This window comes from Microtus pennsylvanicus, chromosome 13 (genome assembly GCF_037038515.1).
Source record: "Microtus pennsylvanicus isolate mMicPen1 chromosome 13, mMicPen1.hap1, whole genome shotgun sequence".
Classification (NCBI taxonomy): domain Eukaryota; kingdom Metazoa; phylum Chordata; class Mammalia; order Rodentia; family Cricetidae; genus Microtus; species Microtus pennsylvanicus.
In genome coordinates, this window is record NC_134591.1 from 44,049,548 (window position 1) to 44,071,949 (window position 22,402).

General features: G+C 43.2%; 1 protein-coding gene across 1 annotated transcript in view; it reads right to left on the reverse strand.

Moving 5' to 3' along the window:
* The window catches only part of Scp2 (sterol carrier protein 2), an 83,301-nt gene that overhangs the window by 55,103 nt on the left and 5,796 nt on the right, over window positions 1-22,402 (reverse strand). The window contains exons 2-6 of the mRNA XM_075944906.1: window positions 19,288-19,345; window positions 17,470-17,541; window positions 15,104-15,235; window positions 11,521-11,585; window positions 7,795-7,921 (exon numbers count right to left, since the gene is read on the reverse strand). Of these exons, the coding sequence (XP_075801021.1) occupies window positions 7,795-7,921; window positions 11,521-11,585; window positions 15,104-15,235; window positions 17,470-17,541; window positions 19,288-19,345 (454 nt within the window). The remainder of the gene's footprint in view (window positions 1-7,794; window positions 7,922-11,520; window positions 11,586-15,103; window positions 15,236-17,469; window positions 17,542-19,287; window positions 19,346-22,402) is intronic.

Genomic DNA, 22,402 nt, shown 5'->3' on the forward strand with positions numbered 1-22,402 from the left:
ACATGGCTGCTCACAACTGTCTGTAACTCTAAGGTCTGACACCCTCACACAGACATACAAGGAGGCAAAACACCAGTGCAAATGAAATAAAAATAAATGATTGGGAAAAAAAACTACAGGGAGACAGACTTGAGGATTTGTTGCTGTTGTTTCTGATTGGGTTTGGGTTTTTTTTTGGTTGATTGTTCTTTGTTTTATTTTGTTCTCAATACAGGGTTTTATGGCTTTCCACAGAATCCAATTTCACATATAAATGATCATCCCCTAGAAAAGGATTCTGCTGATCACTTACCACGTATTTCTTAAGGTCAGGCATTCAAGGTCATCTTTAACTCATGAACCCCACCCCATAAAAAATGTTCCCTTAAAAATTTTTTGGAGGCAGAGGCAGGCGGAGCTCTGTGAGTTCGAGACCAGTCTGGTCTACAGAGCTAGCTCCAGGACAGGCTCCAAAGCCACAGAGAAACCATGTCTCGAAAAACCAAAAAAAAAAAAAATTTTTTTGGATGTTCAAAGAATATACTTAATATAAAAAGATTCCAATCCCCTAGAATCAAATTATAAAACCACAAAAGGCTGCCGCCGACTCTGTGAAGTTAAATTCTAAAATTCTAAAAAGTGTGGCTCATGCCTGTAATCTCAGCATGAGAGAGAGAGGAGAGAGAGAGAGAGAGAGAGAGAGAGAGAGAGAGAGAGAGAGAGAGAGAGAGAGGCTCTGCCTGTGACCTCAGCACTCCAGAGAGAGAGCAAAGTTCATGCCTGTGACCTCAGCACTCCAGAGGGAGGGAGGGAGGGAGGGAGGGAGGGAGGGAGGGGGAGAGAGAGAGAGAGAGAGAGAGAGAGAGAGAGAGAGAGAGAGAGAGCAAAATTCATTCCTGTAATCTCAGCACTCCAGAGAGAGTGACGCAGGGAGAACTACATAAAGTCCAGGCTAGCCTGGGTTACACAGTGAGCTCCAGGCCAGCCCAGGCTACAGGGTAGACCCTGTCAACACAAAACCAAATTCAACTATTTCAAAATTTAGACTAGAAAATTATTAAGCTATCCCAAGTAATATAAAACTTTAAAAAAAAAACATGTGAGTTTTAAAACACACCAGTACAAGGATTTCCAAGGCCAATGGAAGCTGATACTTCCAAGGCCAATGGAGTCTATAGCCTCCAAAACTAACACAAACGAGAAGGAAAACATGAGTGAACAGTACCATATAATTAGCAAAACCAGAAGAGCAGCGATGCCCAAACCTCATACACACAAATGCCAAATCCCAACCACAGACCTTTGGGTAACAAGAGCATCCTGAAGGAAAACAGTGCAGAGGAGAGACAGGAGGTGCTAATGGTCGCTCAAACCCATCATGGGACAAGAACAACGCCCTCCCCAGGTGTGAACATGCAGATAAAAAAGTTTCTATAATAGAAATAAAGAACTTATTTTTAAATTTTTATTTATTTGCATGTGCATGTGTGTACGCTGTATTTGTGTGTGGTGTGTGTATGCTGTATTTGTGTGTGATGTGTGTACGCTGTATTTGTGTGTGATGTGTGTATGCTGTATTTGTGTGTGATGTGTGTATGCTGTATTTGTGTGTGATGTGTGCATGCTGTATTTGTGTGTGATGTGTGCATGCTGTATTTGTGTGTGATGTGTGTACGCTGTATTTGTGTCTGATGTGTGCATGTTGTATTTGTGTGTGATGTGTGCACGCTGTATTTGTGTGTGATGTGTGTACGCTGTATTTGTGTGTGATGTGTGTACGCTGTATTTGTGTGTGATGTGTGTATGCTGTATTTGTGTCTGATGTGCATGCTGTATTTGTGTGTGATGTGTGTATGCTGTATTTGTGTGTGATGTGTATACACTGTATTTGTGTGTGATGTGTGCACGTTGTATTTGTGTGTGATGTGTGCATGCTGTATTTGTGTGTGATGTGTGTATGCTGTATTTGTGTGTGATGTGTGTATGCTGTATTTGTGTGTGATGTGTGTACGCTGTATTTGTGTGTGATGTGTGTACGCTGTATTTGTGTGTGATGTGTGTATGCTGTATTTGTGTCTGATGTGTGCATGTTGTATTTGTGTGTGATGTGTGTACGCTGTATTTGTGTGTGATGTGTGTACGCTGTATTTGTGTCTGATGTGTGCATGTTGTATTTGTGTGTGATGTGTGCATGTTGTATTTGTGTGTGATGTGTGTATGCTGTATTTGTGTGTGATGTGTATACACTGTATTTGTGTGTGGTGTGTGTACGCTGTATTTGTGTGTCATGTGTGCATGCTGTATTTGTGTGTGATGTGTATACACTGTATTTGTGTGTGATGTGTGCATGTTGTATTTGTGTGTGATGTGTGTACGCTGTATTTGTGTGTGATGTGTGCATGCTGTATTTGTGTGTGATGTGTGCATGCTGTATTTGTGTGTGATGTGTGTATGCTGTATTTGTGTGTCATGTGTGCCTGCTGTATTTGTGTCTGATGTGTGTGCTGTATTTGTGTGTCATGTGTGTATGCTGTATTTGTGTGTGATGTGTGCATGCTGTATTTGTGTGTCACGTGTGCCTGCTGTATTTGTGTGTCACGTGGGGTCCTAGGGATTTGAACTCAAGTCCTTAAGCTTGCAAGCAAGTGCTCTTATCTGAGCCATCCTCCTAGGCCTCTAGAAAAAAAAAACTTTATAAATGATTCTTTAAATCAGTCAATAAATAATAGACATTACTTTTTAGAGTCCTAATCAAGCTGACTTGAAAATCTAAGTGAAATGGTAATTTCTTGGAGAAATAGAGATTTACTAAAATTGAAACCATTGAAAATAGAATATTTAGCCTAAAAGAAATACAGAAAATGAGGCTGAGGATGTAGATCAGATGGTAAGGATCTAGCATGCAGGAGACCCTGAGTTCAATCCCAAGCACCACAAAAACGATGTGATGGGGCTGGAGAGGTAGCTCAGCGGTTAAGAGCACTGGCTGCTCTTCCAGAGGTCCTGAGTTCAATTCCCAGCAACCACATAGTGACTCGCAACCATCTGTAATGGTATCTTCTGGCCTGCAGGCATACATGCAGGTAAAACACTGTATACATAATAAATAAATAAATCTTTAAAAACCAATGTGGTGACACAAGCCTCTAATCCCAGCATTTAGGAGACAGTGGGATGATCAGGAGTTCAAGGTCATCCTCAGCTACTTTAAGAGTAGAGGCCAGGCTGGGTAATCCCAGCACTCGGGAGGCAGAGGCAGGAGGATCTCTGTGAGTTTGAGGCCAGCCTGGTTTACAGAGAGAAGCAGGACAGGTTCCAAAGCTACATAGAGAAGCCCTGTCTCAAAAAAAAAAACAAAAACAAAAATACAAAACAAAACAAAAAAAGAACTAGAGGCCAGACTAGGTGGGCTACATTAAACCTTGTCTCAAAAGAAAAGGGGAGGGGAGGGGAGGGAGAAGAAGGGGAGGGAATAAAAGGAAAAGAGAGGGGGGAGAAAGGAAAGAGTAAAGAACAAAGGACAAGGAAGGAATGGGCCAGGCAATGGTGGCACACACCTTTAATCCCAGCACTCGGGAGGCAGAGGCAGGCAGATCTCTGAGTTTGAGGCCCGCCTGAAAGCCAGTCACAAAAAGAAGAAGAAGAAAGAAAGGAAGGAAGGAAGGAAGGAAGGAAGCAAGCAAGCAAGCAAGCAAGCAAGCAAGCAAGCACACAGACAACCAAAAAAAAATGAATTCATACAGTGTCACACAGAATTCTTCATGCAGTCTCAACGCCCCACAAATGGTGGCAGGGCATTAAAAGTGAAAATTAATCATCTTTTTATGAGCCAATTATGAGGCAAGTATAACATCCTGGGCCAGTGGGTTAGGGCCCAGTGATGGGCACTTGACTAGCCTAGGCCCAGAATCCCCAGTACCTCAAGAAATTAAAAAAAAAAGAAAAGAAAAAAAACTTCCACCTGGTGGTGGTGGTGCATGCCTTTAATCCCAGCAGTTGGGAGGCAGAGGCAGGCGGATTTCTGTGAGTTTGAGGCCAGCCTGGTCTACAAGAGCTAGTTCCAGGACAGGCTCCAAAAGCTACAGAGAAACCCTGTCTCAAAAAACCGAAAGGGAGCTGGAGAGATGGCTCAGAGGTTAAGAGCACTGCTCTACCAAAGGTCCTGAGTTCAATTCCCAGCAACCACATGGTGGCTCACAACCATCTGTAATGGGATCTGGTGCCCTCTTCCAGCCTGCAGGCATAAACACAGACAGAATATTGTATACATAATAAATAAATAAATATTAAAAAAAAGAAAAACCAAAAAAAAAACCTTTCATGTGATTATAGTGTGGCAAATGAGGTCTAACTAGTGCAGACTAAGTTTAAAACCAGAAGAAATTAACATCAAACTTGATGAACATAACCAAAACGGGGAGCAGGGGATATGGCAGGGCATGGTAGGACACACCTATAATGTAGGTGCTTAAGACACTGGGGCAGGAAGATCAGAAGTTCTAGGCCAGCCTGTGCTGTATAAGACCCTCTCTCAGAAAAATAAAAACATATAAAACATTGAAAAATAAACAACAGGGGGCTAGAGAGGTGGCTCAGCCATTAAGAGCACCAGCTATTCTTCCAAGGACCTGGGTTCAATTCTATAATTCTGGGCTATCTGTAATTCCAGTTTCAGGGGATCTAGCGCCCCCTTCTGGTCTCTGTGCAAGAGGCGCACAGACATACATGCACACAAACATACATACAAAGTAAAATTATTTATTTGTTTATGTTTATGGTTTTGCTTTTGCTTTTGTTTTTTGAGACAGGGTTTCTCTGTGTAGCTTTAAAGCCTGTCCTGGAACTCGCTCTGTAGACCAGGCTGGCCTCAGAGATAGATCCACCTCCCAAATGCTGAGATTAAAGGCCTTCATCACCATCACCCAGCAAATTTTTTAAATTTTTAAAGAAAAGTAAACAACAAAATCATGAGGCGCTTTGGAGCCAGGAAAATGGTATCTGTGGGATAAATGGGTGAATTACAAGTACGCCGTGCAGTCTGGGTAACAGTACCATGTTAGCATAACTAATTTTTTCCTGAAGTGGGGAAAGATGAGGTCTTGTTATGGTCTCCAAGCTGGCTTAGGAGGCCTGGCCTCAAGCAATTCCCCTACAACAGCTCAGACATACACATATGCTTGGCTTTATATTCATTTCTTTTTTTTTTACATTTTGCTTTATTGATATGAGACTGAATCTTTATATTCATTTCTTGATTTTGGTTATTATAAGTTAGCTGTGAAAGTCTGTAATTTATTCTTTTTTAAAACAGAGTCTTACTATGCAGTCCTAGCTAGTCTAAAACTCACTATGCAGATCAAGCTGGCCTTGAACTCACAGACACCCTCCAACCTGGGGTGTCTACTCCTGGCCTGCTCTCAAATATCTAAGTAACACAATAATATAGATAAAAGATACTAAAAAATAAGCATAGCAAAACATAAATAATCTAGAAAATGTATTAGGAATTTTTTGTACTATTTTGTGAAACACTGTCATGAAGTCTGAAATTATTTCAAAACAAGTATGAAAACTGCCAGGCAATAGTGGCACATACCTTTAATCCCAGCACTCAGGAGGCAGAGGCAGGTGGATCTCTGAGTTCGAGGCCAACCTGGTCTACAGAGTGAGTTCCAGGACAGCCAGGGCTATACAGAGAAATCCTGTCTCAAAAAACAAAAACGCAAAGGAAAGAAAAGTACTAGATCAACAACTCTATAAGCCCCTAAGTCTCAAAGTGAATCCCAGTATCCTTCAAAACTGATAGTCTCTCAACTGACAACCATGAACAATTTCAATTATGGGCCAGGGAGATGACTCTGTGGATCTGAGAGCTTGCCACGCAAGTCTCATGACCTGAGTTTGATATGCAGAACCTCGTTAAAAACCCAGAAGCAGAAGCATATCTGTAATCACAACAGACCTATGAGAGACTGGAGACAGAAGCAGGAGAATCACTTGCAAACCCAAGGACCGCTAGCCTGCAGTACACAGCTCAGAGCAGAGATGGAGATGGAGGCAGGAGAATCACCTGCAAGGCCAAGGACTGCCAGCCTGCAGTACATAGCACAGGGCAGAAACGGAGGCAGGAGAATAACCTGCAAACCCAAGGACCGCTAGCCTGCTGCAGTACACAGTGAGGGGCAGAAGCAAGAAGAGAGACCCTGCCTTGACATGGTTGAGTGTGAAAACTGACTCCCAAAAGTGGTCCGCCCACACTCACGCTCACATGTGCATACAAAGAATAATAAATAAACAAAACCGTAATCTGGTCACTTTCATTATCTAGAAAGCAAGAAAATTTAAGGTCTCTTTAATCGTCACATTTGTTGCAAAACTCCTTACAACTTTATTTGCAGAATAGATTATTTAAAAACCACCCAAGCTGATTACTTAACCCAGTGCTCTACTAAATACCGTGCTATGATATCACACACACAGAAACATCTTCCACACACCGGCATGTAAAGTCAGGAGATGACTCATGGGAGAGGCATTCCGAGAGTCCCATTTCATGTCCACTAGCAACATCTAACAGTTCCGAGTTCCTTTACCCTGCCTGCCTGTGTTACCAAGCTTAACATAACTGGAGAGAGGGTATTATCAAGATGGCATTCATGTTTTTCTGCTATTATTAGTTAAGATAAGCGTGTTTGTATGTTTTCATAAACAAAACTGAAAGCCAAGCTGGGTGGACTCAATCCCCAGTGCTGTGAAGGAGGGAAAGTGGAGGCCGTGTGAGCAGGGTGCTGCAGTGTCAGCACCGGAAACACAAACACATGAACAACTTCCGACGACCCTCCTGGCTCCACAGTGAGTAACTGGATACACCAGGGTCTCTCTCTACTTCCCAATGAGATGTTAAGCCCTCATCTGTAACATTACCAAAGGACCTCAAAGGTATTTCTAACATCATCCTCCCTCCTAAACTCTAAGGTTGAAACCGGCCTCAATGACTGGCAGATGGGGCCTGTGGAGGGAGGTAGTGAATGGCCTGCTGATGTCCCCAACAAAAGTCACATGTTGAAATCTAATCCCCAAGGTGCTTGTATTAGGGGGAAGGGCCTTCATGAACAGGATTAGTGTCTCACAAAAGAGCTCCTGGCAGGGCTGGGGGTGTAGCTCTGTTGGTAGAATGCTTGCCTAACATTCAGGTTAAAACCCCAGCACCATGTATAGGATAACAACCTATAACTCCAATTCCAGGGGATCTGATGCCTTCTTCTCTTCTCCAAGGGCACCAGGCATGCACGTGATGCACAGACTAACACACAGGCAAAACACCCACACACATTAAAAATAAAGAAAAACTATTTTATTTGTGTCTTATATCTTCCAGTCCCTCCCGCGTCCTTAACAAATACCTGCTGTTTCTTACTGTACAAATATAACCAGTAATAAGCCCAAAGGGTGGTGCTGTTGCCGTTATTTTGAGGAAGGCTCTCACTATGTATCCTTGGCTGGCCTGGAACTCACTATGTGGACCAGGCTGGCTTGAACTCAAGCAGATCCAACTGCCTCTATGCAGGAATTAAAGGCGTGTATCACCATACCCAACCTCTAAAGCAGTGGTTCTCAGCCTTCCTAATGCTGCAACCCTTTAATACAGTTCCTCGTGCTGTGGTGACCCCCAACCATAAAATTATTTCATTGCTACTTTGCAACTGTTATGAATCATTAAAAAGCATCCTAATAGGCAGGATGCTCTTAGGTGATCCGTGTGAAAGAGTCATGTGACCCCCCCCCACACACACACACAGGATTGTTTTAACATACCATATTTTTCCATATGCTCCTTCCCAGCTCTTCCAAACATCTGTGGAGCAATTGGGTGGGCAGACAATCCATACTTATTGATCAAGACATCAAGATGTTTGTCAATTGGATTAGACCGATCTCCAAACTTAAAGAGAAAAAATAAAATTTAATGAGCAGCTGATATAAAACTGTTTCTTGCAACTTACGCTGTTGTAATGACATTTTCCTATCTTGAGAGCACAGTAAACAAAAAAATTGTCTATGTGAATAAAATCATTGAGAAATGCTTTGTCACAGGAAAACATGAGAAGCCAACGATCAGGAGGTAGAGGCAGAGGGTCAAGAGTTTAAAATCAGCCTTAGTTACATAGGAGTCAGAGGCCAGTCTGGAACACATGCAACTCTGTCTCAAGAATATATACATATTTCCTTGCTTATTATTTTTTCTTTCTCTCAGGTTTTGTTTTAGTTTTGAGAAAGGGTCTCTCCACACAGCCCTGGCTGCTCTGGACCTCGCTTTGTAGACCAGACTGGCCTAGAACTCACAGGGATCTACTGCCTCTGCCTCCCCAGTGCTCGGACCACCATGCTTGGCTTATTAATTCTTTTGAGTGTGATCCCCAGCACCTACATGGTAGAACAAGAGAACCAACTCCCTGCGAGTTGTCCTCTGACTCCTTCCTCTTTCATGCCATGACAGATGAAGAAGACATTCAAAACGACACAAAAAAAGCTCTGGTCTACAGAGCGAGTTCCAGGACAGGCTCCAAAGCCACAGAGAAACCCTGTCTCGAAAAAACCAAAAAAAAAAAAAAAAAAAGGACACACACACACACAAATACGCATGAATTTAAGTTTTTTCCTAGGTTTTAAAAATATTCTGTTATTGTATATATGTTTTGGCTGCATGGATGTCTTGTGAACCATGTGTGCCTGGTGCCCCAGATAGTTCTGAGTCACCATAAAGATGCTGGGAATCGGATGCAGGTCTCTGGAAGAGCAGGCAGTGCTCCTAACTGCCGACCATCTCTCCACCCAGTAAATTAAAAAAAAAAAAAAAATGTTTACCAAACATTCACTATCCACTGTTCAACAGTAACTATTCAAGACATAGGAAATAAAGGCACGAGTGTGTCGCTTAAGGTTCTTCTCATCAGACATTTAGATTAGGGGAGAAAAGAGGAAAATGGTAAGACTCAATTACCACGCAAATAATAATGCTATAAAACCAGAAACACTGAGTGGGAAGCTGGAGCTCAGGACAGCAGTCCAGAGCTTAAGTGGGGCTCTGAAGGGCTGGAGGAAAGAACACTCAGGGCAGACGGACAATGGGAATGAAGGGAAAAGCAGGAGCGTAACTGGGGATTTCAGAAACACAGCCGATCAGGATGAGGAGAGTTGGGGTCTGACGGCCTGAGTTCAACCCCTGGAACGCACCGTGGACCTGATGCCTGAGGTTGTCCTGACTTCCAAACCTGCACCGTGGCATGTACACACCCACCCTCACACCCACACCCACACACATATACATACATGGGGGAACAGGGGTAAATGCAACAAAAAAATGTTAAGGCTGTGTTTGAAGCCCCTTGAGATGACACTACAGGACAGATGCAAGCTACAATAACAACGGACAGGACTACATGCTGATCAGACTGTTTAATTATGTGTGCCTCTGCCCTCGTTTAAACCTAATGATCCTGGCAGCACCCTGAAGACGGACTTGAGGTGACTGCATCCTTCATATCTGTTCCTCTTCCCGTTGTGGCCTTGCTGACTAGATCTCTCCACTTCCCACCATCGCTCATCTGTTTAAGTGGTATCCTGGGGATACTTGCCACCAAGCCTAACGACCTGGGTTTGATCCCTGGGACCCTCACAGTGGAAGGAGAGAAGTGATTCCTGTAAGCTTTCCTCTGACTTCCAAGCAGGCCATGGTAAACCTACACCTAACCATTCCCCACTCCACCTCAATATGCACACACATACACAAATATAATTCTGAAAAATTCAAATATAGCTTATTTGCTTTATATATTCATATTCATTTCAACAAGTAATCAATGTAAAAACAGGAGATATTTTACTTTTTGAGACGGGGTGAGCTCTTAGCTATCCTGAAATTCACTATGTAAACCAGGCGGCTTCGCACTCACAGAGATCCAACTGCCGTTTGCGTCCTGAGTTATATTCTTTTATCAAATTAAGTCTTCAGAAGAGTGTGTATAAATCAGACACGGTATCACGTGCCTTTAACCCCAGCACTTGGCAGAGGCAAGGGGATCTCTCTGAGTTCCAGGCCAGTCTGGTCTACAAGGCGAATTCCAGGACAACCAGGACTACACAGAGAAATCCTGTCTCAAAAAAAAAAAACAAAAAAAAAAAACAAAAAAAAAACCAACAAAACTGTGTATATTTTACACCTATGACATATCCCAATGTAGAAGTAAATCATTTATTTATTTATCTATTTATTTATTTATTTATTTGTTACTTGGTTTTTCAAGACAGGGTTTCTCTTGGCTCTGGAGCCTGTCCTGGAACTAGCTCTTATAGACCAGGCAGGCCTCGAACTCACAAAGATCCGCCTGTTTCTGCCTCCTAAGTGCTGAGATTAAAGGCGTGCGCCACCACCGCCTGGCTTAGAAGTAAATTTTCATTGGGAGTATTCAATACACGTTATATTTAGATTTCATGAAATGACAGTTGTAAAAACAGATTTATGGGCCCAAGTTATCCCAAATACACTCAAAACTTTTTCAGTAATGGAACAGAGTATTCATTTAAGCTTAAATTAGTTAAAATTAAATTTAAAATTCAATTCCTCAGTTACTTACTAGCAAAGTGTACTCCCGTGACGGATGCTCTCTGTAAGAAAGCATCCCTTCTTTAAAAAGCTTCTTTATTCAGTATGTGGGGTGGGTGGGTGTGGACATGAGATTATCGTGTGTGTGTGTGTGTGTGTGTGTGTGTGTGTGTGTGTGTGTGTGTGTGTGTGTGTAGGTCAGAGCAGAACTTGCAGGAACTAGTTCTCTTTTTCTACTACAAGTTTCCCAGGGTCAACCTCAGGTCAGCAGGTTGGCAGCCCCTCCTGCTCAAAACAGTAACTCTAAACTTCTCTTAGAAGGAAGTGTTGCTTCTGCATGGCAACCTACAAAAACTGGATAGTTGTACCAAGTTATCTGAAGGAGGTAACATGGGATAAACACGGAACAGAGGCCAAACAGGAGCTTCTCCACAGAGAACTACCTAGGGGCGGCACACAGAAACAACAAACTGTTTTTTCTTAAAATACCAAGGAACTTGCCCAGAGAGAAGAGTTAGAAGTTCAAGAGCACCCTCAACTACAAAGTGAGGCTGAGGCTTGTCTGTAATAATCAAATAAACTTTCAAATCATGGTCTGGAGAGAAGGCTCAGCACTTGAGAGAACTCAAGTACCTCAGGCTCCATTAGCTGCATCCACACTCGGAGAACCAATAAGTCCAAATCCTGAGCAGGCGTACAGATACACACAACATGGCATGGAAACACACACACACACATACACACACACACACACACATACACACACACACACACACACATGCTTGTGCAAAGAAACAAAAGCAAATAAATCTTAAAATATATGTATTTTTAAAACATCAAATCATGTTCTCTGCTACTTACTGACATGCTCTATGATGGTCAGATAGACAGTTTTCTCACAGTGTTAAAACACCGAAACAATAATAAACGAGACTCACTTTCATTCCAAGTGATCCCTTCTCCATCTTCTCAAACCCAAGAGCCAACACACAGTCTGCCACACCTTAAAGGAAAAGCAATTATATTGAAATTTCAAATTTCCAGGTACTCAACAAAATGTTCAATTAAATACCTTAATCTAAACAGTAATCTACTCTGGGTATGGTGGCGCACACCTTTAATCCCAGCGTTTGGGAGACAGAGGCAGGTGGATCTCTGGGAGTTCCAGGCCAGCCTGGCCTAAAGAGTGAGTTTTGGGACAGCCAAGACTACACAGACAGATTGTGTTCCCCAAAAATATAGATAGATAATTTACATGAAATAAAAATGCGTATTACTATGGGAAAATGAAATGGTCTTGTACCCTGTCACTTGTATTGTTTTAATAAAACACTGATTGGCAGTAGCCAGGTAGGAAGCATAGGAGGGACAACCAGGCAGGAAGTTGAAGTTGGGCAACAAGAAAGAATTCTGGGAAGAGGAAAGACTCAGTCTGCAGTCGTTACCCAGACCAAGAGGAAGCAAAATGAGAATGCCTCGCTGATAAAGGTACCAAGCCATGTGGCTGACACAGACAAGAATTATGGGCAAGAAGCCTGAGCTAATAGGCCAACCAGTTTATAATTAATGTAGACCTTTGTGTGTTTCTTTGGGACTGAATGGCTGCAGGACCGGATGGGACAGAAACCTCTGTCAACAGCATACCATAACCCTAGAGAATTGTTTATTTGTGCATATGTATATACTTATGTTTGTGTATGGTGCACATGCAGATATGCATACTAGTGTGTACATGAGGCCAAAAGTCAACAGTAAGGGTTTCCCTCCATCACTCCCCACCTTGCTTTTGAGACAGATCTCCCTCTGAACCTGCAGCTCACTGCTTTGCCTATTCTAGGTAGAGAGAAAGCTCCAGGGACCCTGCTGTCTCCACCTTCCCAGCACTGGGATTGCTGGTATAGGCCACCATACCTGTGGACAGGGTATCACTATGTAGTGCTTGGCTACCTTTAAGACTGGATTTTCTACATGGGTGACAGGGATCTGTACTCAGACCCTTACACTCGGAGAGCTAACATTTTACCCAGTCGTCTCTCAGCCCCTCAGGTTTAATAACTTAAAAACGACAGTGACAATTATTTTTCACACTTATTGTGTTAGCTTGAGCAGTGCATATGTGCGTTCCAGGAACCAAACTCAAGTTGTTGGGCTTGATGGCACATACCTTTACCTATTGAGAAAATCAAGACAGTGCTTAATTCCTTCCCTGAATCTCATTATACTAATAAAATTTTCCATTGGTGTGAAATGTTTCAGTGAAAAAAACAAATACAAAAGCAGGGGCTGGAGAGATGGCTCAGTGGTTAAGAGCACTGGCTGTTCTTCCAAAGGTCCTGAGTTCAATTCCCACAACCACATGGTGACTCACAACCACCTATAATGAGACCTGGTGCTCTCTTCTGGCCTGCAGATGTGCATGCAGGCAGAAACTGTATATATAATAAACCTTTTTTAAAAAAAAAAGTTATTTATAGCAGCTGGGGAGGTGGCTCAGCAGTTAAGAACACTGAGGACCCAGGTTCAAATTCCCAGCACCCACATGGTGGCTCACAACCATCTGTAATTCCAGTTCCAGGAGATACAACACCTTTTCTGGCCTCCATGGGCACCAGCCATGCACCTGGTACACAGACATACAGGCAGACAAAACACCCATACACATAATAGAAGATAAAAAAAATTAAGCTACTGTAATTTTTTAAAATATGTTAAATTTAATTATGATTTTAATTAAAATTTAAAGGGGTTTCCAAGGCCGGGCGATGGTGGCGCACGCCTTTAATCTTAGCACTCGGGAGGCAGAGGCAGGTGGATCTCTGTGAGTTCAAGACCAGCCTGGTCTACAGAGCTAGTTCCAGGACAGGCTCCAAAGCCACAGAGAAACCCTGTCTCGAAAAACCAAAAAAAATAAAAAAATAAAAAAAATAAAGGGGTTTCCAAATAAAATCTCAAAAGAATTGTTTGAGGGAAAGGACATGTGAAAAATTATATTAAAGTTCAAGTGAAGAACAAGAGATGACAAGAAATAACTGCTGGAGAGTGCACTTGACCAACAGAGAGAGAGGGAGAGAGAGAGAAAAGGAGGGAAAGACAAAAAGATAGGGAGGCGGTAGGGAGGGAGGACGGAGAGAGAAAGAGAACAAGGAAGGAGAAAGAGAGGCATCAACTTTATCAAACAATATGATGGCATAGCCCCAGAAGAGGTTGAAGGGCACCAGCTTACGCAGTAAGATTACAAGCTACAAAATTCAGAGCCCTAAGCAGTGGAACAATTACCAGATCGGTGGACTAGAAGAGCATCCAATAAAAAGGCCCAGTATATTTGGAAACAGAGACTATGGTACATATGAACATATACTTTATATAGATATAAACATAGACACGCGCACACGAAAATATTTGGCTACCAAAAAAAAACTGTGCACAAATAATGCTGCTTATGGGATCGTTATTCATAACAGCCAAAAAAAATAAACAATAATGTCCATCAAAAGATGAACACACAGATAAGATACAGCTTAGCCATGAAGTAGAATATCATTTGGCCAGAAACGGTGATAAGATACTGACACGTGCTCTAAGAATGAACTTTTAAACAACAAATTGAGTGAAAGCAGACAAAAGGCATGTATTACACGATGCCACCGATAGGAACAGATGAGTTTACAGAGACAGACAGCAGGTGGTAGGAGTGAGAGCCCACAGTGGGGAAGACACAAGGACCGCCAGCTGCTGATGCTCTGGAGCTGGGATCTTACTACCTGAAACAAGGTTTTCATTACAGGTGATGAAATGCTCTAAAATACACAGTGATGAAGGCTGCACATATGACTACCACCTCATCAGAGTAAACTTCATGATTTGGGAACTTGATTTCAATAAAGCCTTTGGGAGGCACTGGGGAATACTGCTTAGCGGTACAGTGTCTGCCTGGCGTCCTCAAGGCCCTTGGTTTCATTGTCAATACCACAAAAACAAATAATAAAAGGTTCTTTTTAAAAGCAGTATGTTTTATATGTTAGTATGTTATAAAGCAATCTCTCTCTGGTGGCAACTCAGCAAAGTGATTAAAAGGGGACACTAACCCCGTATTTATTTAAGGACAAGAAACAAGAACCAGGAAGATGGCTCTGCAGATGAAGGGACTTGCCACCAAGCCTCACAACCTGAGTTTATTCCCCAGAAACCACATGGTGGAAGAAGAAACCAACTTCTATAAGTTATCCTCTGGCCTCAACACATGTGCCTTGGTGAGTTCAGACACAGACACACAAACAAACACATATTTTAGAAAAAAAATTAAAAAGAACATTAGAGCAATAAGCAAACACTTGGGGCTGGAGAGACATCTCAGTGGTTAAGGGCCTCACAACCATCTGTAACTCCAGCCCCAGAAGATCTGAAGCCCTCTTTTGGCTCTGCGGTCACAGCATGTGGTGCACAGATATATGAGCAAGCAAAACACCCATACACAAAACAAACTACAACCTTAAATAATAATAATAAGCAAACATGCCTTACCTCCTTGAATTAGTTGCCGGGCCATAAACAAAGCCGTAGAACCAGTAGCGCAGTTATTGTTGACATTAACTATAGGAATGCCAGTCAGTCCCAAACCATGATAGATAGCCCTCTGCCCGCAGGTGGAGTCACCTGCAAAAAACAGGTAAGAACTTTAACATCCACAGCACAGAAATGCCCATGTGATAATTCTCTCACTGCTATTGCTGACCCTAGCGTCCTACACAGGCAGGCCAGTGATGCACAATGACCTGAGTCAGAAACAGCACAGCACTACCTCCTATTGTGCAAACATAAAAAGTGGTCACAACAAATGTTTATGTGCACTTTCTTTCCTTTTTTTTTTTTGACACAGGATTTCATGTAGCTCAGGATAGCCCCGTATTCACAACAGGTCTCCTGTCAGCCTCCTGAAAGCTCAGATTCCAGGCCTGAACATCGCACAGGGCAGTAAAGAAGCATGCACTTTTGACGGCTTCTTCTTCCTGTCTCCTTCTGTTTCAGCCAGGATGGGAACCTGCACCCTGGTACTTGCTATACTGTGTCCTTAATCACAACCTTGCAGCTTACACTTTCTTTATATGCTACAGAAGTGGAGAAGGAAATAAACAGCCAGGTGACTTAGTGAGGGTTTCTATTGCTGTGAAGAGAAACTATGACCATGACAACTCTTATAAAGGAAAACATTTAATTGAGGTTTACAGTTTCAGAGGTTTAGTTCATTACCATCATGGTCAGATATGGGAGCATGCAGGCAGACGTGGTCCTGGAGAAGTAGTTGAGAGTCCTACATCTTGCAGGCAACAGGAAGTACACTGTTTCACTGGGAGGTATCTTGAGCATAGGAGACCTCAAAGCCCATCTCCACAGTGACACACTTCTCTAACAAGGCCACACCTACTCCAACAAAGCCACACCTCCTAATGGTGCCACTCCCTTTGGGGACCATTTTCTTTCAAACAACCACATCCAGTAACACACACAGAGTTGTGTGATAAAGGAAATGATGGTTCATCGACACTTGATTCTCACACATAAATTGTTAAAGGCCATCACAATATGATTAAATGTCACCATTTATTTCATATAAACATTCCACAATTTAAACCATGCACGGTAGCACAGACTGTGTTGGCTACCTAGGAGGCGAAAGTGGAAGAACTGCTGAAGTCTACAGGTTAGAAACCACCACGCCAATAACGTGAAAACTGCATCCAAAAAAACCTTCAGGGAGCTTTGTGGCTAAGAATGTAGCTGAGATACGAGAGTGTGTGCCTAAAATGCAAAGAATCTGGGTTCAATGCCCAGCACTACGTACATCAGGTAGGGGATGGGGCACTCCCATTATTCCATCACTCAGTAGATACGGCCAATAGAATCAGAGGTTCAAAACCATCTTTGAATTTCAAGCCAGCCTGGGCTGCATGAGACCCTGTCTCAAAAAAAAATCTTTTATCACTAAGGTTCTGTATGTACCCAGGCTTACATAAAAAAAGTGACCCACATTGAATACAAACATGACTTTCCCTCACAAATAACATGGCCCACAAAGGCAGGAACGCTGGAACAGACAGGGTCTCAATATGTAGTTCTGGCTGTCCTGGAACTCACTAGGTAGACTAGGCTGCCGGGAACTCACAGGCATCCACCTGCCTCAGCCTCTCAAGCATTGAGATTATGGGTATGCACCACCATGCCCAACTAAAATTTTTGTTTGTTTGCTTGCTTGCTTGTTGTTTTATGGGGTTTTGTTTTTGTTTTGTTTACTTAGTTTTTGGGGGGGTTGTTGTTTTTGTTTGATTGTTTTCATTTTTTCCAGGGCTTCTCTGTATAGCTTTGGAACTAGTCCTGGAATTAGCTCTGTAAAGCAGGCTGGCCTTGAAATCACAGAGATCCGCCTACCTCTGCCTCCCGAGAGCTGGGATAAAAAGCGTGCGCCACCATGGTCAGCTAAGAAATATTTTTTAAGTTCTATGAAAAAGCTTTTACCAACTGAGTCATATTGCCAACTCCAAAAATTGGTATTTTAGGGCTGGAGAGATGGCTCAGTGGTTAAGAGCATTGCCTGCTCTTCCAAAGGTCATGAGTTCAATTCCCAGCAACCACATGGTGGCTCACAACCATCTGTAATGGGGTCTGGTGCCCTCTTCTGGTCTGCAAACACACACAGACAGAATATTGTATACATAATAAATAAATAAATATTTTTTTTAAAAAAAATTGGTATTTTAATCTGTCTCCTGTTTTAATACCACAAAGCCAGGAACAATGACTCGGAGCCAGCACACTTCTGAGGTTTAACATTCATTATGAATTTGTTATCAAATTTATGTGCATAATTTTAGAGCATTCTATTTATTACATACCGTACACATAACCAACGCATGCCTGCTCCACAGCGGAATAAGGAATCTGGGCATCTGCCAATGCCTTCAGGCCTGGAAAAACAAGAGGAGTTCATCAAAAAGCACTTGACAAAGTGGCTTCAGGTAAGGCAAATTCAGTGAGATTTCCTTCAGATGCCACTGATTTCTTTATTGTCTGTTCAGTTCAAATGACAACGTCACCACCACATCAGCTTAGAGCCCCCCTTTCTCCTCCACGCTACTGCACCGCTTTTCTCTATCTTCCTTTTGATGTCTTCTGTCCTAACTGCACCCCAAAATAAACACAAATTCTAAGAGTCTCTATTCTCGTGCAGCCCAAGATGGCCTATAATCAACTCCGAATCAACAGGAACTTAAGCTCACAACGACTCCCCAACCATTCCACCTCTTTCCTTTCCTACCATTCTTGAGTTGACATTTATTTAGTTATTTCAACAGTGCAAAGAGTTCCCAATTTGTCCCTTTCTGAGAAAAAGAAAGAAAACAATGTAGGTCTCTCTGGGGGAACACGGGCAGCTGATGAACACCAAATGTTTCTAGACTAGGGGGCCCTGCACATGAAGCCATGTCTTTGAGTTCCTGTTCCTAAGTGTTGTTTATCCAAGTCTTTCCAGTACTAGTTCTCACTAGAATAAACAATAACAAAGTATATCGTTTCGTTTAGGTATGCCTCAGTCTAGTGATGGAAGAAGAATTCTCCAGGTTGGTTCATTAAAACGGAGAGAGGTAAAACCATCATACAGGCATCCAGCTACATCTTAAATGTAAGCATCCCTTCCCCAGGAAAGGAAAACCCTGGTTTGTTATAACTACAGGGAACACACATCAGAATTACGTTATCTGCTTAGCAGTTGTGGTGGTTTGAACAAGAATGGCCCCAAAGGCTCATGAATTTGAATATTTGGTTCCCGGTTAGTGAACCGCTTAGGAAGGATTTGGAGATATGACCATGCCTGAGGAGGTGTGTCACTAGGGGTGGGCTCTAAGGCTTCAAAAGCCCAGCTAGCTCTCTTCCTGCCTGCTGTCTGGGGATCAGGATGAAAGCCCTCAGCTGCTGCTCCAGAGCCTGTCTGCCACCATGCTCCCCACTACGATGGCGGTGGACTCACCCTCCGAAACAGCAAGCAAGTCCCCAATTAAATGTTTTTCTAAATTGCCTTAGTCAAGGTATCTCTGCATAGTAAGAGAACAGACACCAAAACAATGGCCCGACTTTCCTTTCCCCAGCTGCCTTTGCCATCTGTCCTAGCTGTCGTCTGTTGCTGTCACGAGAAGCAACTTCGGGAAGGACAGGGCTCATTTGGCTTGCTCCTCATTTCGCAGTCTACCACTGAGGGAAACCACTGCTGACTGGCTCCCCTTCTGTCTTGCTCACAAGCTCATGCGTAACGCACACAACCCTGGACCACTTGCCCAAGGAATGGTGTCACCCATGGTGGGCTGGGCTTTCCTACATCCGTAAGTGTCAATCCCCTACAGACACGCCCATGGGCCAATCTGACCTGGACAATCCCTTTTCAGATGATTCTAGCTGTGCCAAGCTGGCAAAGTTGACACCATCCCAACCCACAGCTTAATAACCCAGGGAAGTGTATGATGCCTTCTGCTCTAGCTACACGGCGGCTAAACACGTCCATGTATCTTTTTCCTTCTCTGTCCACCACACCCACAGACAAGCTCCATGGAGTTCTTCCCCACGACTGTGTTTCTTTCTGTGCTTGCAAGGCTGCTCCACACATGGAATAAGCACAGACCACACAAGAAGCTATTCAATGTTGGAAAATATTTTTCTGTTACCTGCTTCCTTTGCCATATCAGGATAATCTATTAAATTCTCACTTCCAGGCTTTATGAACTAGAATACAAAAGAAAGAATGATAAATAAAAACAGGTATAAAGTTTCGTTTTACAACAGTACCACAGAAATTCATTCAGTTATTCATTAAAAAAAAAACCAGCTGTACTGGGCTAAGTGGGTAGAGTAACAATGGTAGCCAAGGCCTGTAATCATAGCAGGAAGCTTGCTACACCAACCCCCCCCCCAAAAAAAAAAACCAGGGCCAGCAAGTGAAACATTTCCTGTACAAATCTGAGAATCTGAGGTTTAAGCCTCAGAACCCAGCATGGAAGGAAAGAATGGAGTCCCAAACATCATTCTCTGATCTTCACACATAGGGTTCCCTCCCCCTCAAGTATCCACCATGTTCCTTTACCCTGAACATTAAAACATCCAGTCCTTAGGGAGCTTCCAATATAATACAAAATAGGCGATAACACTAGCACCATTAAGTACTGAATAATTTGGCAAAGACCAATGTAGGAGACAAAATAAGAAAACTTTCCATTTATTTAGTGTGCAGAGAGGATAACTTAGAAGAAGAGGTTCTCTCCTCCACCATATACACTCAGGTCATCAGGCGCGGCGGCAAGCACCCGCTGGGCCATCACACAGGCCTCACATGCTGCTCTTCCTGTTGAAATCTGGCTTGCCAAGAGACAGAGTCATATCTGATACTTGCTCATATCTTAAGGTTAATCTCCGGTTTTACATTGCTTTGGTTGAAGTCTATGAAATAAATCTGACCTGACACAGATAGACAATTAGATAAATTTAAATATTCCTTTTTTCCATGTCCGTGTGCACTACGCATGTGCACAGGTGTTGTGATCTGGCTGCCCTCATTCCCCGACTGATAGCAGAACTTCCTTGTGGTCTGAAATAGACAAGGATGTTTGTGTTCTTTCTGCTTTAGCTCTCGGCAAAATAAAGGTTGTTGTTCTTCCACCTGAAAAGAAGCCTCCATGTCTCATTCCCGGCGCACACACACACACACACACACACACACACACACACGCCAGTCTCAGCCATCCAGGCTGCCCCAGACGGGCAAGTGGAAGTCCCACCAAGATCTGGAAAGTGGGGATACGTGAACAGGGTAGCTCCGTCTGCTGGCTAAATCAAGGAGTGTATTGGGGAAGGTAATGTGTTTTTTTTCTACCCCAGAGATACTCTGAGGGACACCCTCCAAAAGACTAGCAAGTTTAAAGAAGAGGCGGGAGGGTGAACTGAAGGCCTCAAAAAGTAACTGAAACTCTTAAAGCAACAAGGCACGGAAGTAACAAGGAAGACAGCAGAAGATTTTGTACAAACAATAGCTCAAGTTAGCCCCTGATTTATTACGAGAGGGGGTTTAAATGTTCCAGACTGGGAACAAGCCAAGTCAGATTAAAAGAAGTATGTGTTTCTTCATCCCCAGAGATGCTCTGAGGGATGCCCTGTGGAAGACTGGCCAGTAGGGAAGTAATAAAGAGGAGGCAGGAGGGTGAATTGAGGGCCTCAAAAAGATAGAATATGTACAGATGTATGTTATTATGTTGATTGTGTTGACTTTTGTGTTCTGGACTGGAGAAAGACATTTGATTCTGGGAACTGCTAAGAAAGGTATTTTGACTTTAAAATATGGGCCTAAGGATTTGATGCTTTGGAAAAAAGGTTCTGCTTTTGTCTCCACAGAGGATGAGAACCTGTGGATTCATTGCAAATTTATGTGGTTTGATTCACCGAGACCCCCCTGAAATGTTGGTGTAAAACACCCAAGAATGCAGTACCCCCCCCCCCACTCAGCAGGAAGTAGCCAGACAGGTTGACAATAGACAAATTCCCTAAAACATTGTTAAAGTGAGGTCCCGTCAATGGTTCCAGAGCAGTGAGCCTGCTTCCCTGAGTTCTGCTCCGCTCCATGTCAGAAGGCAGCTGGAACACAGCTTTGATAGGTGGCTGTGGTGAAAGGCATGTTGCCCTGGCCCAGTTAGTGCCCAGCCTGGGGAACACCACGGCAGTGTCAGGAGTATCAGGAAATATGGCAACAAGTGCTGGACCATAGAAGATTGGCAAAAGAGAGACCTTGGAATCACTGCAGCTGTGATTGCTGTTATTGCTATATCTGCCACCGCAGCTACTGCTGCCAGAATCGCTCTCTCCCAGACAAATATGGACCTTGAACCAACAAGTGGCTCTGGTTCAGGAGAAGTGGACTATCTTTGGACTTTTCAACAGCTAACATGTTCTAGCTTTTATCATGTTATATGCATTACTCCTGGCACTGTATTGCATGCTTCTGCTACTGTTATGGAACTCAACCATCATATGACAGGGCTTTGGAATAATGCTTTTGTTAATTCTACCATCCAGTTAGTGCATGCTAGATGGTTGCAGAGCTGGTCTGGCTTGTTGGCGCTGTCGATCCTGGGGATATTTGGTTTAGGGCTATGTGTCTGGGTAGCCACGGACAGGCAATAATTGGGGGCAGGATGCCACCTAAGACAGGAATATTAGAGGGCTAACCCCCACGACAGGCAAGGTATTCTACCCAAAGTAACAAGACAGGCACCATTTATTTTATAAGATAAGACAGGGGGAGTTGCTGTGATCTAGCTGCCCTCACTCCCCCTGACTGACAGCAGAACTTCCTTGTGGTCTGTAATTGACAAGGATGTTTGTGTTCTTTCTGGCCCGTGGTTTTCCACGAGAAGCAGTAGAGATATAAAAGTCTTTAGCTCGGGGGCAAAATAAACGTTGCTGTTCTTCCACCTGAAAAGAAGCCTCCATGTCTCAATCCCAGCACCCCCCCCCCCCCAGTCTCAGCTATCCAGATTGCGCAGGCACGGCAAACAGGCATGCATACGCACACATACACATGAAGACCCAAGGCTGGCATTGAGATTCATTCTGCTGTGGTTATCCACCATAGTCATCAAGGCAGAATCATTCACTCAAACCCAGAGTTTTCAACCTGAATAATTCTGCAGCAGCTTGCTCTGGGGATCCCGTCTCTGCACTCCAATGCTGGGCTTACAGCTTGGCCACCTACCTGGTAATTACATGGATTCTAGCAATCCAGATTTGTGAGCA